Source organism: Akebia trifoliata, chromosome 2 (genome assembly GCF_017979445.1).
Source record: "Akebia trifoliata isolate Shusen 1 chromosome 2, ASM1797944v1, whole genome shotgun sequence".
NCBI lineage: Eukaryota > Viridiplantae > Streptophyta > Magnoliopsida > Ranunculales > Lardizabalaceae > Akebia > Akebia trifoliata.
The window spans coordinates 9,582,865-9,595,145 of NC_141376.1; the positions used below are offsets into that span (position 1 = coordinate 9,582,865).

The 12,281-nt window shown below is 36.5% G+C and overlaps 1 protein-coding gene across 1 annotated transcript; it reads left to right on the top strand.

Annotated features, from left to right (window-relative positions):
• Window positions 1-265: 265 nt before the first annotated feature.
• On the top strand, window positions 266-11,083 carry LOC147409405 (NAD(P)-linked oxidoreductase superfamily protein). The gene is made up of 5 exons (XM_086428529.1): window positions 266-590; window positions 692-920; window positions 8,313-8,612; window positions 9,463-9,591; window positions 10,720-11,083. Exons 1-5 carry the CDS (start codon window positions 409-411, stop codon window positions 10,849-10,851), a joined length of 972 nt encoding a protein of 323 aa, XP_086284655.1. The 5' UTR covers window positions 266-408; the 3' UTR covers window positions 10,852-11,083.
• Window positions 11,084-12,281: the final 1,198 nt, after the last annotated feature.

The window sequence follows — 12,281 nt, forward strand, 5'->3', positions numbered from 1 at the left end:
GTTTTTTTTTTTTTATTGAGATCCTAGACTTTAAAAATGAACGGCTACTGGTCTCCCCAGATTTTAAGTGATGACGCTGACGTGTCGTTTTTCCAACCGTTCAAAGTGTGAGGCTTGCTTCAGGATCGTGTGCTACAGAGGATCGGCTTCTGCTTCCGCTTGCACGGTTTGTTTAGGAGTCCAATAAGTTTAAAACACCAACTAAATCTTGCCACGTAGACATCGGTCTGGGTCCCGATTCATTTCTTTTAACATATTTTTTGGAGTTTCACATTTTGGTTCTGAAACATTCGTAATCGCGCGCTCCCCTCTATCCTCTCAGCTCTCACGCTTTGCAAGAAATTCATTTGGTCGCCATTGGTGTCAAAGAGGATCTCTGCAACTCGAACCCTTAAAACCCTAGAAACGATGGCGACTACAAACTCGAAGATCGAGCTTCGTGAGTTAGGAAACACTGGTCTCAAGCTCAGCTGCGTTGGCTTCGGTGCCTCTCCACTTGGCAATGTCTTCGGCCCCGTCTCTGAAGCAGACGCCATTGCCTCCGTTCGCGAAGCTTTCCGTCTCGGCATCAATTTCTTCGATACTTCTCCGTTTGTTCATCAAACCCTAGAATTACAATTCTGTAATGTTCTCTCTCTTGAGTCTTGATCTCCCCCAATTTACAGATCTTTTAATTACTGTGTTTTTTTAGATATTATGGTGGAACATTATCAGAGACGATGCTTGGGAAGACTCTTAAAGCTCTAGAAGTCCCCAGAAGCGAGTTTATTGTGTCGACGAAGTGTGGGCGTTACACCGAGGGGTTTGATTTCAGTGCGGAGAGGGTGACAAGAAGCATTGATGAGAGCTTGGCCAGGTTGAAGCTCGATTATGTAGATATACTTCAGTGCCACGATATCGAATTCGGAAATCTCGATCAGGTGTTAAATTTTGTTATTTTTTTCCCCACTTTTCTATCTAATTTATTTACTCGAATAGTGTTTCTGATCTGCGAACATTGTTTGATTTGTTTGAGTTTTTTTGGTAAGTGTAAAATTTTATAAAAACCAAAAGGAGAAAAATGAAACAATGGAGGCCGAGGAAGGCCCCAAGCATAAAAGCAATACAACAAAAACAAAAGAAAAGACTATAAGTTACACAAGCTATCCCATCTAAAAATGAAGTCTTTGAAAGAGATCCCGGCGAAATCCTTGCTTAACTTAGCCTAAAAAAATAGCAGCCCTAAAATCTCCATGTACACCGTATGCAATTTGCTCTCCTTTCCTTGGAACACTATGTTGTTTCTCTCTTTCCAAAGACACCAAGCAATGGCCGCTGGAAGAATAGCCCAAAGATGTCTTCTATTAGAGAAGATGTTGTAAGCCCGCCCTTCAAGCATCAAGGGAAAATTGTTGGGAAAAACCCAAAACTTATGAAACAATGAAAGAAATGATTTCCAAATAGTACTAGAAAAAGAGCAGTGAAGAAGAGTGTAGTTCAAAGATTTGCCATCATTCATACGAAGGGGACAAAATTTTGGAGTGAATCCACCCACGAGATATTAGATTGTCCAAAGTAAGAATCCTCCCTAGGGAGGCAAGCCAAACGAAGAAAGATACCTTAGAGGGAACAAGAGATAACCAGATAAGAGAAGTAGGAAAAATACTCTCCGAACTAGGACTCAAGACTTTGTAGAAAGAACGTACAGTGAATCTCCTGTCCTTAGTCTTGACCCATTCCCACCTATCTTGGTCATTCTCTCTGATTTGAACTTCATTTAAGATATTTAGAAGAGATGTTATCTCAATTATCTCCCAATCATTGAAATTTCTCCTAAACTTCAAGTCCCAAGAAAAATTGTTCTCTTTACGGATCACCTATCAACTCAAGAAAGTGTTCCCTTTCTTCTTCAAACCTCCATAATCACTTGCCTAGAAGGGGGCTCTATTAATTAACCTCAGTTCTCTACTCTCCAAACCACCATTCCTCTTTGGGGTGCTAATCAACTTCCACTTAACCAAATGGTATTTCCTACCTCCATGCTTATCATTCCACAAAAAATTCTTCATAAATCTTTATATCCCGATTTCTACAAAAAATTCTTCATGAGTCTTTAAAATCGAGTCAAAAGTCCATTTTGAGTCAAAGTTCTTTATGTTCCTCACTTTCAGAAATATCTTGAGTGTGCACAAATTTTTTTGATTGTAAAATATATTTTCTGGAACAAGGTTTCCCTTCTTAACGGTTAAGATGGTTGGGTCTGCCTAAATTCTAACTTGAAACTGAGCCCCCTGTCTGGGGTTGTAAAATGTGTGGATGTTCACTTTAATACCTCTAAGGGGCTCTATCTGTGATATTCTAATGTACTCACGTTTTTACCATTGACGACTTTCACCCTATCGTACTATTTGGTCTCATTAGACTTTTTTTTTCTCATTGCAGTTCTAACCATCTAACCATCTTTGACATTTTTCTCATACTTTTCTGCTTTTCTTTTCAACGTTTTCACTTTTCACTATTTTTCTAGTGTTCTTTTTCTAAAAGCAGGTAGTCATTTCGAAGGTACCCAGTCTAATCCTATGGTTGTTGTCCAAGTTGTGTTATCCACAATTCTGTTTTTCTTCTAACCAGCCAACCAAAGGACAAGGAGATCAAAGTTCAGTATTTTCAAGTTTTCCCTATCATTCTAGATAGTGAAGAAGACAAATCTTATTCCAAAATAATTTTTTCGCTACAATCAAAAGTATCGTGAATTTTATTTTCAAAATACTCTATTTCGTTGAGGAATAAGAATTTGTAGACACAAATTGGACATGAGCCTGGTTTTAAAAATTCATAAGATGACAGTACATATAAAAATTTTGATGAAGGTATTTTAAATATGTACAGATAACAAAAATTAAAAATTAAATGAGCTCCCATACCCCCAAACATGAACACAACATTGTCCTCAATGAATAAAGAGTAGAGAAAGAAACAGGGTAGAGTACACCTGAAACAAATTTCGTTACGTCACAAAAGTTGTGGATACAACCAAAATGAGTGTTCCGAACAGGATGTAAAGCACACCAAGCAAAATTCAAACAAAAGAAACTACTACAAATGAAAACATAGCCATCACTCCCAAACACACCTACAAATAAACACACCAAAAACAAACTAGCACACACATCCTACAAACAAACATCCAAACACTCTATTCTGACTCAGAACCGGGTGCAACTCTAGCACAAACACATGCACGCCTCTCCTCATGGTAGGCTAACAGCTGACGTTGCTGCTCAATGATGGTCTGCTAACCATTCTTAATGTCCTACTGACCGTCTTGAATTTCCTTGTAGTGATTGTTTACCTTTTTCAAACCTTTGAAAACTTTAGAAAAGGTCGTACGATGTCCCTTCTGAGGGATTTGTGCGAACCACTGTCATCGTCAAAATCCGGACTCGGAGTGCGGTTTTCTTCCTCTGCAGGCACATCAAATTCTTCTCCTGCTTTTCCATACCCATGTGGACTGTCATGCTTTTGCTCCCGAAGAAATTCTAGCCTCCAAAAACCTTGGACACAAGTTTTGATGGCACAGCCCCCCAAAAATTCTTTGATACGGATAAGGCGACCTTGTGGTGTCAAACCAGCAAGGGACAGGATTAGACAACGTTGGAGGATGCGGCAAATTAGGTGAGGAAGGATTAGGGACCGGTTATGGTTGGACAGAGCATCAATGAGAGTTTCCAAAATAAGTCTAAACATGCAAAATGTGCGGTCTCTCGTCTGAATGGCGTGAAGGATGTACACATATTTGTTGTACAAAATAGGTGTTTTTTGTGCCAAGGACGTTATTGGTGATCCAACGCCAACAAAGATATTGGTTCTCAAAAAGGCTACTCGATTTAAGGGTGCCATCCTCTATATGAATATTGTTGGCAAGAAGGCCTAAACAAGTAAAGTAATAATCGAAAGTGAAATATGGGGTGCACGTACCCGATTCGACTAGAGGGATCCCAATGATTGCTTCAATGTCGGACCCGTCAATGGTAAATCAGATTCCATTAAAATTGATTTGGATGGAAGGAATCGAAGGCGAGGAAGAAACTAAGGAACGGTAAAAGGTATGAACGGCCTCCTCATTAAATGGTTCATTGCCATCATAAAGGAGGGAACTCCATCCACATTCAATGATCTCTTTGTCGAACCATGCTTCGATAATAGTGCCGAAGATGTAGGCAAATGCCGTTTCTAGAAAGATAGATCGTACTCTAGGTGCCATTAAAACAATGAGGAAGACAAGAGGAGCTTGCTCAAAAAAATTTGAGCTTGATCAGACAAAATAGGGCCGCAGCGCACCAAGACCCTACTGCGGCGTGGTTAAAGTTTTGGCGGCGTGATTGTTTAGTGATGGTGATTGTAGTGATGACTTTAGAAAGTTTTGGTTATGAATGGTGGTGGGGTAAAGAGAAAAATGGAAAAGATATGAAGAAAAATGAAAATGGAGGCAAGTTTGGTAGAGAAGAAGAGAAAGAGATGCCGAGAGAAAAATGTGTTAGGGTTTAAAGAAGGTCCAAAGTTTTCTAGGAAAATAAATTTTCCTTCATGGAAAATCCTTGGAAAATCAATTATCTAAGGAAAATTTGAGATAGAAAATCAATTTTCTTTCATGGAATCCGATTTACCATTGACGGGTCCGACATTGAAGCAATCCTTGGGAGTCCTCTAGTCAAATCGGGTACTGCACCCCACGTTTCACTTTCGATTATGACTTTACTCATTTAGGCCTTCTTGCTAATAATATTCGGATAAATGATGACGTCCTTAAATCGAATAGCCTTTTTGAGAACTAATATCTCTTTTGGCGTTGGATCATCAATAACGTCCTTGGCACCCAAAACACCACTCTTTTGTACAATAAACATATGTACATCCTTCAAGCTATTCAGACGAGAAACCACACGTTTTACATGTCTAGACTTATTTTAGAAACTCTCATCGATGTTCTGTCCAACCAAAACCGGTCCCTAATCCTTCCTCACCTAATTTGCCGTATCCTCCAGTATCGTCTAGGTGTGTCCCTTGTTGATTTGGTACCACAGAGTCGCCTCATCCGTATCAAAGAATTTTTGGGGCGCCGCGCTTTCAAAACTTATGTCCAAGGTTTTTGGAGGCCAGAATTTCTTCAGAAGCAAGAGCATGATAGTCCACATGGGTACAGAAGAGCAGGAGAAGAATTCAATGAGCCTGTAGAAGAGGAAAACCACACTCTGTGTCCAGATTTTAACGATGACACGTGGCTCGCACAAGTCCCTCAGAAGGGACATCGCATGGTTTTTTCTAAAATTTTCAAAGGTTTGAAAAAGGTAACCAAGCACTACAAGGAAATTCAAGACGGCCAGCAAGACATTAAGAATGTTCAGTAAACCATCATTGAGCAGCAACGTCAGCTGTTGGTCTACCATGAGGATAGGCATGCACGTGCTTGTGCTAGAGTTGCACCCGGTTCTCATTCAAAATAGAGTGTTTGGTTGTTTGTTTGTAAGATGTGTGTGCTATTTTGTTTTTGGAGTGATTGCCATGTTTTCATTTGCAGTAGTTTCTTTTGTTTGAACTTTGCTTGGTGTGTTTTACACCCTGTTCGGAACACTCATTTTGGTTGTTTCCATAACTTTTGCGACGTAATGAAATCCGTTTCAAGTGTACTCTACCCTCTTTCTCTCTCCTACTCTTTATTCATTGAGGACAATGTTGTTTTTAGGTTTGAGGGTATGGGTGCACATTTAATTTTACTTTCTTTTAAATCTCTAATTTCTTGCTTCAATTTCAATTTATAACTTAGCTGCAATTTAACAAATCTGTTTTTAAAGAAAAAAAAGAGTTACAATTAAAAATGAAGAAGAAAATTGACAAAATCACTCTTGATGCTCTCACTACAATCAAGAGTCCTCTTAAAAACAAAGAAAATACAGAGAATTACAGAGGAAAAAGAGTTTAAGAGAAGGGCCCTTTCCTTTGAAACAATCCTTTAATTTATAGCCTTCTTAATCGGGTTGCTTGATTTGTTTCGAAAGGACAATTCAGTTACAACGACCGAAGTTTCTAGAATGTGCAATTCGAATCTTGAGGCATAATTCCTCGAGATTACCGCAAAGCACTAGGGTGATGCCGCAATGCTGTGACATGGCGACTTTTGCTACTCAACTTTGGTTGGTTGCTTTCTTTTTGCTCGTACGTTATAACAAAAGTTATTACATAGTTTGATAGCTTCTGAATGTGCCTTCTTTACTTGCAATTAGTAAGGAATTTTCATTAGTCTACATTAATTTGAAATTTTAATATAATTTACTATTATTTAAAGGAACTAACACTTATACGATGATAATCTTAGTGTAATTACGGTCCCAAAACCGACTTATTGGGACCTTATCAAGGGATATGATCCGACACTGGGCTAGAGGTAGTAGATTGCACATCATTGTCAAATTTGTCTTTCCATAAACTGCCCACTAAGAACCTCTCAATTCTAGACAACCTTGGGTTCGCTTGGTTATTAGACCAAGTAAATCGCCTGCCCAACAAAGGGAAGTCCATGAGAGAGTGTCTACTAACGAATCTGTTGAATTCCCTCATTCCTTTAGTAATGCTTGTGCCTCCATTTTTCTCATGGCTGAATCTGACAACATTAAAGTCCCCTCCTAGCACCCACAAGCTATCCCAATAATCCACAGTATCATCCAACTCCTCCCAAAATTGATACCTCTCACTACTTCTCGTAGGACCATAAACACCTGTAAACAACCATTGAAAGTCATCATTAACACAATTACATAACACTGAGATGGTGAACGCCCCCATGATGCTATTTGTCACATGAAGCAAATCTTTTCTCCTCATCAAGATAATACCGCCAGCCATGCCTAAAGCAGGAAGAAACAACCAACCAATATCTCCCCACCAAAGCTCCTTAATGATCTCCTGATTGCATTCATTTAACTTCAACTCCTGAATGGTCACAAGTATCAGATTTTTCGATTTTATGATAGCTTTCACTGTCGCCCTCTTCTCCTTATCGCCCAAACCTCTCACATTCCAAGAAAGATTTTCTATCGTCATGAAGAACTAAACTAAGACCCACGGAAAAACTAATCACCTAATTGTCCACTCATGGCCTCAATATCCTTCTAGCCGCCTCCAAAGGAGCCGTCACCAGTAGTTCATTAAATTGGCTATCCCTGTGACTACAAATCTCTTGGCTGTTCTGACCAGTTTGAGTCACCTCCTCTCCAGGCACTTCAATCTCTCTTCCATACTTAATTAATTCCTCCTCCAGAGTTTTTCTATCTCTCAAATCTCCTATCACCACCCTAAGATTTGTGAATGAGAAATCTCGATTAGGTGTTCAATTTTGTTATTAATTTTTTTTTCCCATTTTTTATCTTTTTATTTACTTGAAAAAAGTGTTTCTAAATGAGAAATCTCAGAGGAAAACTCAAAAAGTGTTAAATTTTGTTATTTTTCCCACTGTTCTATCTAATTTATTTACTCAAATAGGTTTCTGATCTGCAAACATTTTTGATTTGTTGAGTATTTTAATAGATCGTAAATGAGAAATCTCGATCAGGTGTTTAATTTTTTTTTTTTTCTTATTTATTTCTTTTTATTTACTTGAATACTGTTTCAGAGCTGTAACTAGCATTGTTTGATTTGTTTAATAGGTAGTTTTTTCCATTTAATAGATAGTAAATGAGAAATCTCTATCATGAGTTTAATTTTATTATATTTTTCCAAATTCTATCTATTTATTTACTTGAAAAGTGTTTTTAATCTGGGGTAGCATTCAATGGCAAACTTTTTGGCAAAACATTTTTCAAAACATGAGTTAGAGGTTTTGGAATGGGCTGATTTTTGGTGAGGATGATCTCTACGGTGAGGAGATCATCATCACCAAAAATCAGCCCATTCCAAAACTTCTAACCCCATCAAAAACAGTTTACAAAAAATGGACGGTCCACGATTTTTCAGCTTGTAAACATGGGTTAGAAGTTTTGGAATGGGCTGATTTTTAGTGATGATGATCTCCTCACCGTAGAGATCATCCTCACCAAAAATCAGCCCATTCCAGAACCTCTAATTCATGTTTTGAAAAATGTTTTGCCAAAAAGTTTGCCATTGAACGCCCCCCTTTAATCTGTAACAAACATCGATTGATTTGTTTTGAGTGTTTTAGTAGATGGTAAATGAGAAATCTCACTTGGGTGCTTATTTATTTATTTTTCTGATTTCTATCTATTTATTTACTTGAATACTGTTTCAGATCTGCAACTAACTTTGTTTGAATGTTTTAATAGATAGTAAATGAGACGATTCCTGCACTTCAAAAGCTAAAGGAAGCGGGGAAGATCCGATTCATTGGTATAACTGGACTTCCTTTGGAAGTTTTCACATATGTGCTAGATCGAGTACCTCCTGGTACAGTCGACGTGATTCTGTCGTATTGCCACTACAGCATTAATGATACAGCTCTGGAAGATCTGCTACCTTACTTGAAGACCAAAGGTGTTGGTGTCATCAGTGCTTCTCCTCTTGCAATGGGGCTTCTTACGGAAAATGGCCCACCAGAGTGGCACCCTGCTTCGCAAGAACTCAAGGTTTACCGCATTTTCTTTTTTTATTTATTTGAATGTTCAAGGTTTTTCATTTATAAATTATATGCACATTTTACGTGACTAATGCATTAGTCCGTGGCTTGAGATCTTTAAATTTGTAAAATTGGATGTAAAACTATTAGTTGAGAAGATAGTGTTCGATTAAAGATTGAGTCATAGCTCGAGTCATCTGTCTTGCTTTCATATTTTCGAACAGAGGATGTTCCATTTTGTTGGAGCTTTGTGATTTTATGATTTATAAACCAAGGAGTTGGATGGTTCTTCCTCTATAAAACATTGATTTTTTTCACTCACAGAGGCTAGTCAGTCCTTGGTGGTAGAGAGTTCGAATGTCGTTGAGACTCGGGCTAAGTAAATCAAAATTTTGAACTGGTTATGAGGATTAATACCTCAAGGATGTGAATTGGTCAAGAAATTCTTTTATGCACTATAATTAATCCTATCTTCTATTAGCTTCTCCAGGATGGGATTTAATTTCTTGCATTTTCATGATCGTAAAATAGTTTTGTTCTCAAAATATTTTGTTAACTACTCTTTTAAATTTGGAAATTGATTTTGGACTGTCTTGGATACCAAAATTGGGGGACTCGCTCATGTGTGCCCCTTCAGTACTAGCTTTATCCAGTGAAGCATTGGGGCTGAAGTGCTAGCAATCAGATGAGGTACCAAAGTCTCAGAACCCATCAAGCTTTTCTTGGATGTCTCACCACTTTCATATCTTCTTTGAGTGTCTGACACTAAAAGGCTTCAATTTTTCTAATTTATAGGGATATCCATTTGTTTAGAGTATCACTGCATTTGAATTCACCTTTATATTATATATTTCTTACAGTCTGCATGCAAAGCGGCCGCAGCTCATTGTAAAGAGAAAGGGAAGAATATCTCAAAGTTAGCCATGCAATTTAGCTTGTCAAACAAAGAAATTTCATCTGTGTTGGTCGGCATGAACTCTGTCAAACAGGTTCTTATCTTTTTCTTTTTTTGATAAGTATAAGCTTTATTGAGACAAGGAACACGATACAAAGGGTCCATCGAGATGACCAACAGGTTCTTATTCTTTATATACCTTAAATATTTAATGTCTACTTTTACTAATAACATAAGTTATTCATTTCCATTGTTTTGTAAGTTCCTTCAATTAACTTCATTAGCATTTTTTGTTATAAATCTCTGGGCTATTGAAATAAATGAACCGCACGATGTAATGTGCATACGCTTCAATTGCAGAAAATAACTTCATATCTTCTTAAATTTACAAGCCAATCATATATGATTTCACACAGATAAAGTTGTGATTTGGATATGGTATAGATGATGATAATCGTGATGTATGGATTCTCACTTTTTGTTTATATTTTTGTGATTAGATGGTAATTAAAACATGGGTAAGGCAATCCTTGTAAGAAAGATGGAGCATACTTGATCATCACATTTTTGTTTTGATTATGGACTCTGTTCTCATTAAGATTGAGCAATGCCAACCATTCTTCTTGGTTCTTCATGCAGGAAGACTTTTTGAAAACATTCTTTCTGATATTGAAGTTGGATTTCTAGATACCTTTGAAAGTGCTATTATGTGCCTTGAACCTTACCTTTCTAACTATTTTGTTCATGTAACTGAGCAAGCTTTGTCAGGACTTCAACATCACCACTTGTCTAAAAAGTTGGTAACTTGGTATTGGTAATAGTCATTGTTACTCATACTGAACATCTATAAGATGAGCTCTGTAGCAATTGTACTAGCAACAGCCCTACGAAGCAATGTTGTATGATTCCCTCTGCTACTGCCCAACTACCAGAAACCCACCTAGACGTTTGTGTTTACCCACAATGCAAGGGCTAATTACTGCCTCAATACAAATCGTTTTCTCCACTCACATGTGGGGGAAACGAGGTTGACCTTCAATACCCATCTAAAAATGAGGAAATATTTTCATCTCTTATGCAGATTGAACAAGTAAATTATGATTATCAGATTATTATACATAGCAAATGCTTTTCCTGCTTCGTATTGTACAAGAATCAGTTATTTATCTATTTTCACACTCATAACAATATATATAGTAAATTTTTTGAATATTTTGGGCAGGTTAAAGAAAATGTTGTTGCTGCAATGGAACTTACAACTCTTGGTGGGGATGAGGATGTTCTGGGGCAAGTTGAAGTCATTTTAGAGCCCGTGAAGAATCAGACTTGGCCTAGTGGTATTCAACAAAGCTAGGTCCTGTTTAGTAATGCTGTCAGCTTTTTCGATTGAGGAAAGTTGAGAAGTAGTAGTGTTTGATAAATTATCATTTGTTGAACTGTGGTCGAAAATGTTGTGTTGTGTACAGAATTTGGGATTACTGTTTGTCAAAACAGTTGTACTTGTTGGATTCAGACAAAATGACCAGAATTACCCGTTGAATGTAAAATAAAGAACTAGTGATATTTTTTCACATTTTCTGAATAAATTTTCGTTAGTTCAATTAGCAAAACAGAATGGTTTTAGATATAAAATATCACAAGAAGTACCAATAAACATCCAAAGATAATAAAAAAAAATAGTACATAACTGTATAAGATGTCCAATTTAAGTACCAAACAGGTACTAGAATATAATGTTGCTTCAGTGATAATCTGTTTCTTGTACATGTTTTTGTATTCAATTTCCCCGTGCTCATTCAACCCTGGTTAATCCATTATTAAAATCCAATTCTGCCATCATGACATTCTTTTCGTTTTGTTAATTTTTTTTTTAATTGTTAATTATTTGTTTAATGAAACCAATAACTTGGTGATGGTGGGAATTGATCATAGGTTTACGTTATCATCACCTATGAACATTTTTGTCTATAGAAAAATCAAAATTCAATATGGGATTTCATAGAATCCTAGTTGACTAATCGCAAGATATCATATGTATTTAGGATTTTCCTAACACGAGTATTTATTTAAATTGAGGATGGTCTTAATACATACGGCATCTTATGATTGATCAAATCCAAATTCTATGAAATTTCTGATTGGTTTTTTTTTTGTACAAAGACAAACAGACTTTACCATTTTAATTGTTGATACCTTCTTTTTTTAAATCCATAAAACAGTAAAAGAATGAACAATTTATTATTCTCGATGTGGAGCATTCAATCTTTTGAAAAAATGCACTGAGATGGTGAAGACACAAGCGTTTGTTTCAGATTCTAGAATCTGATTCTGACTCAATTGGATTCTAGAATCTGATGTATCATTTGGTTCAGATTATCTATGTGATTTTTTTATTTTTTTTATAATTATAAAAATCAAAATCATGGAGAATCAAAACAATTCTCAAGTCATTTCTCTTGATTATCGCACACTATCCACTTATGACGATCTTGAAATACTTATTGCAATAATAATTATTATAAGAATAATGACATTAATAATAATACCAATATATAATTAACAACAACAACAACAATAATAATAATAATAGCTTTTGATATAAAAATATAAAATCATCATAATTTTTTTTTTTTGGCAATCGTAACACATTCATTGACGTATAACTTGAAAACTAATAAAAAAGACCTAAATGCCCTTTTTTACAATCTTTTTCTTAAAAAAAAACCTCAATTTTTCTCTCCAAAAATCCAGTGTTCAATATTTGGGGTAAGTATTTTTACTCTC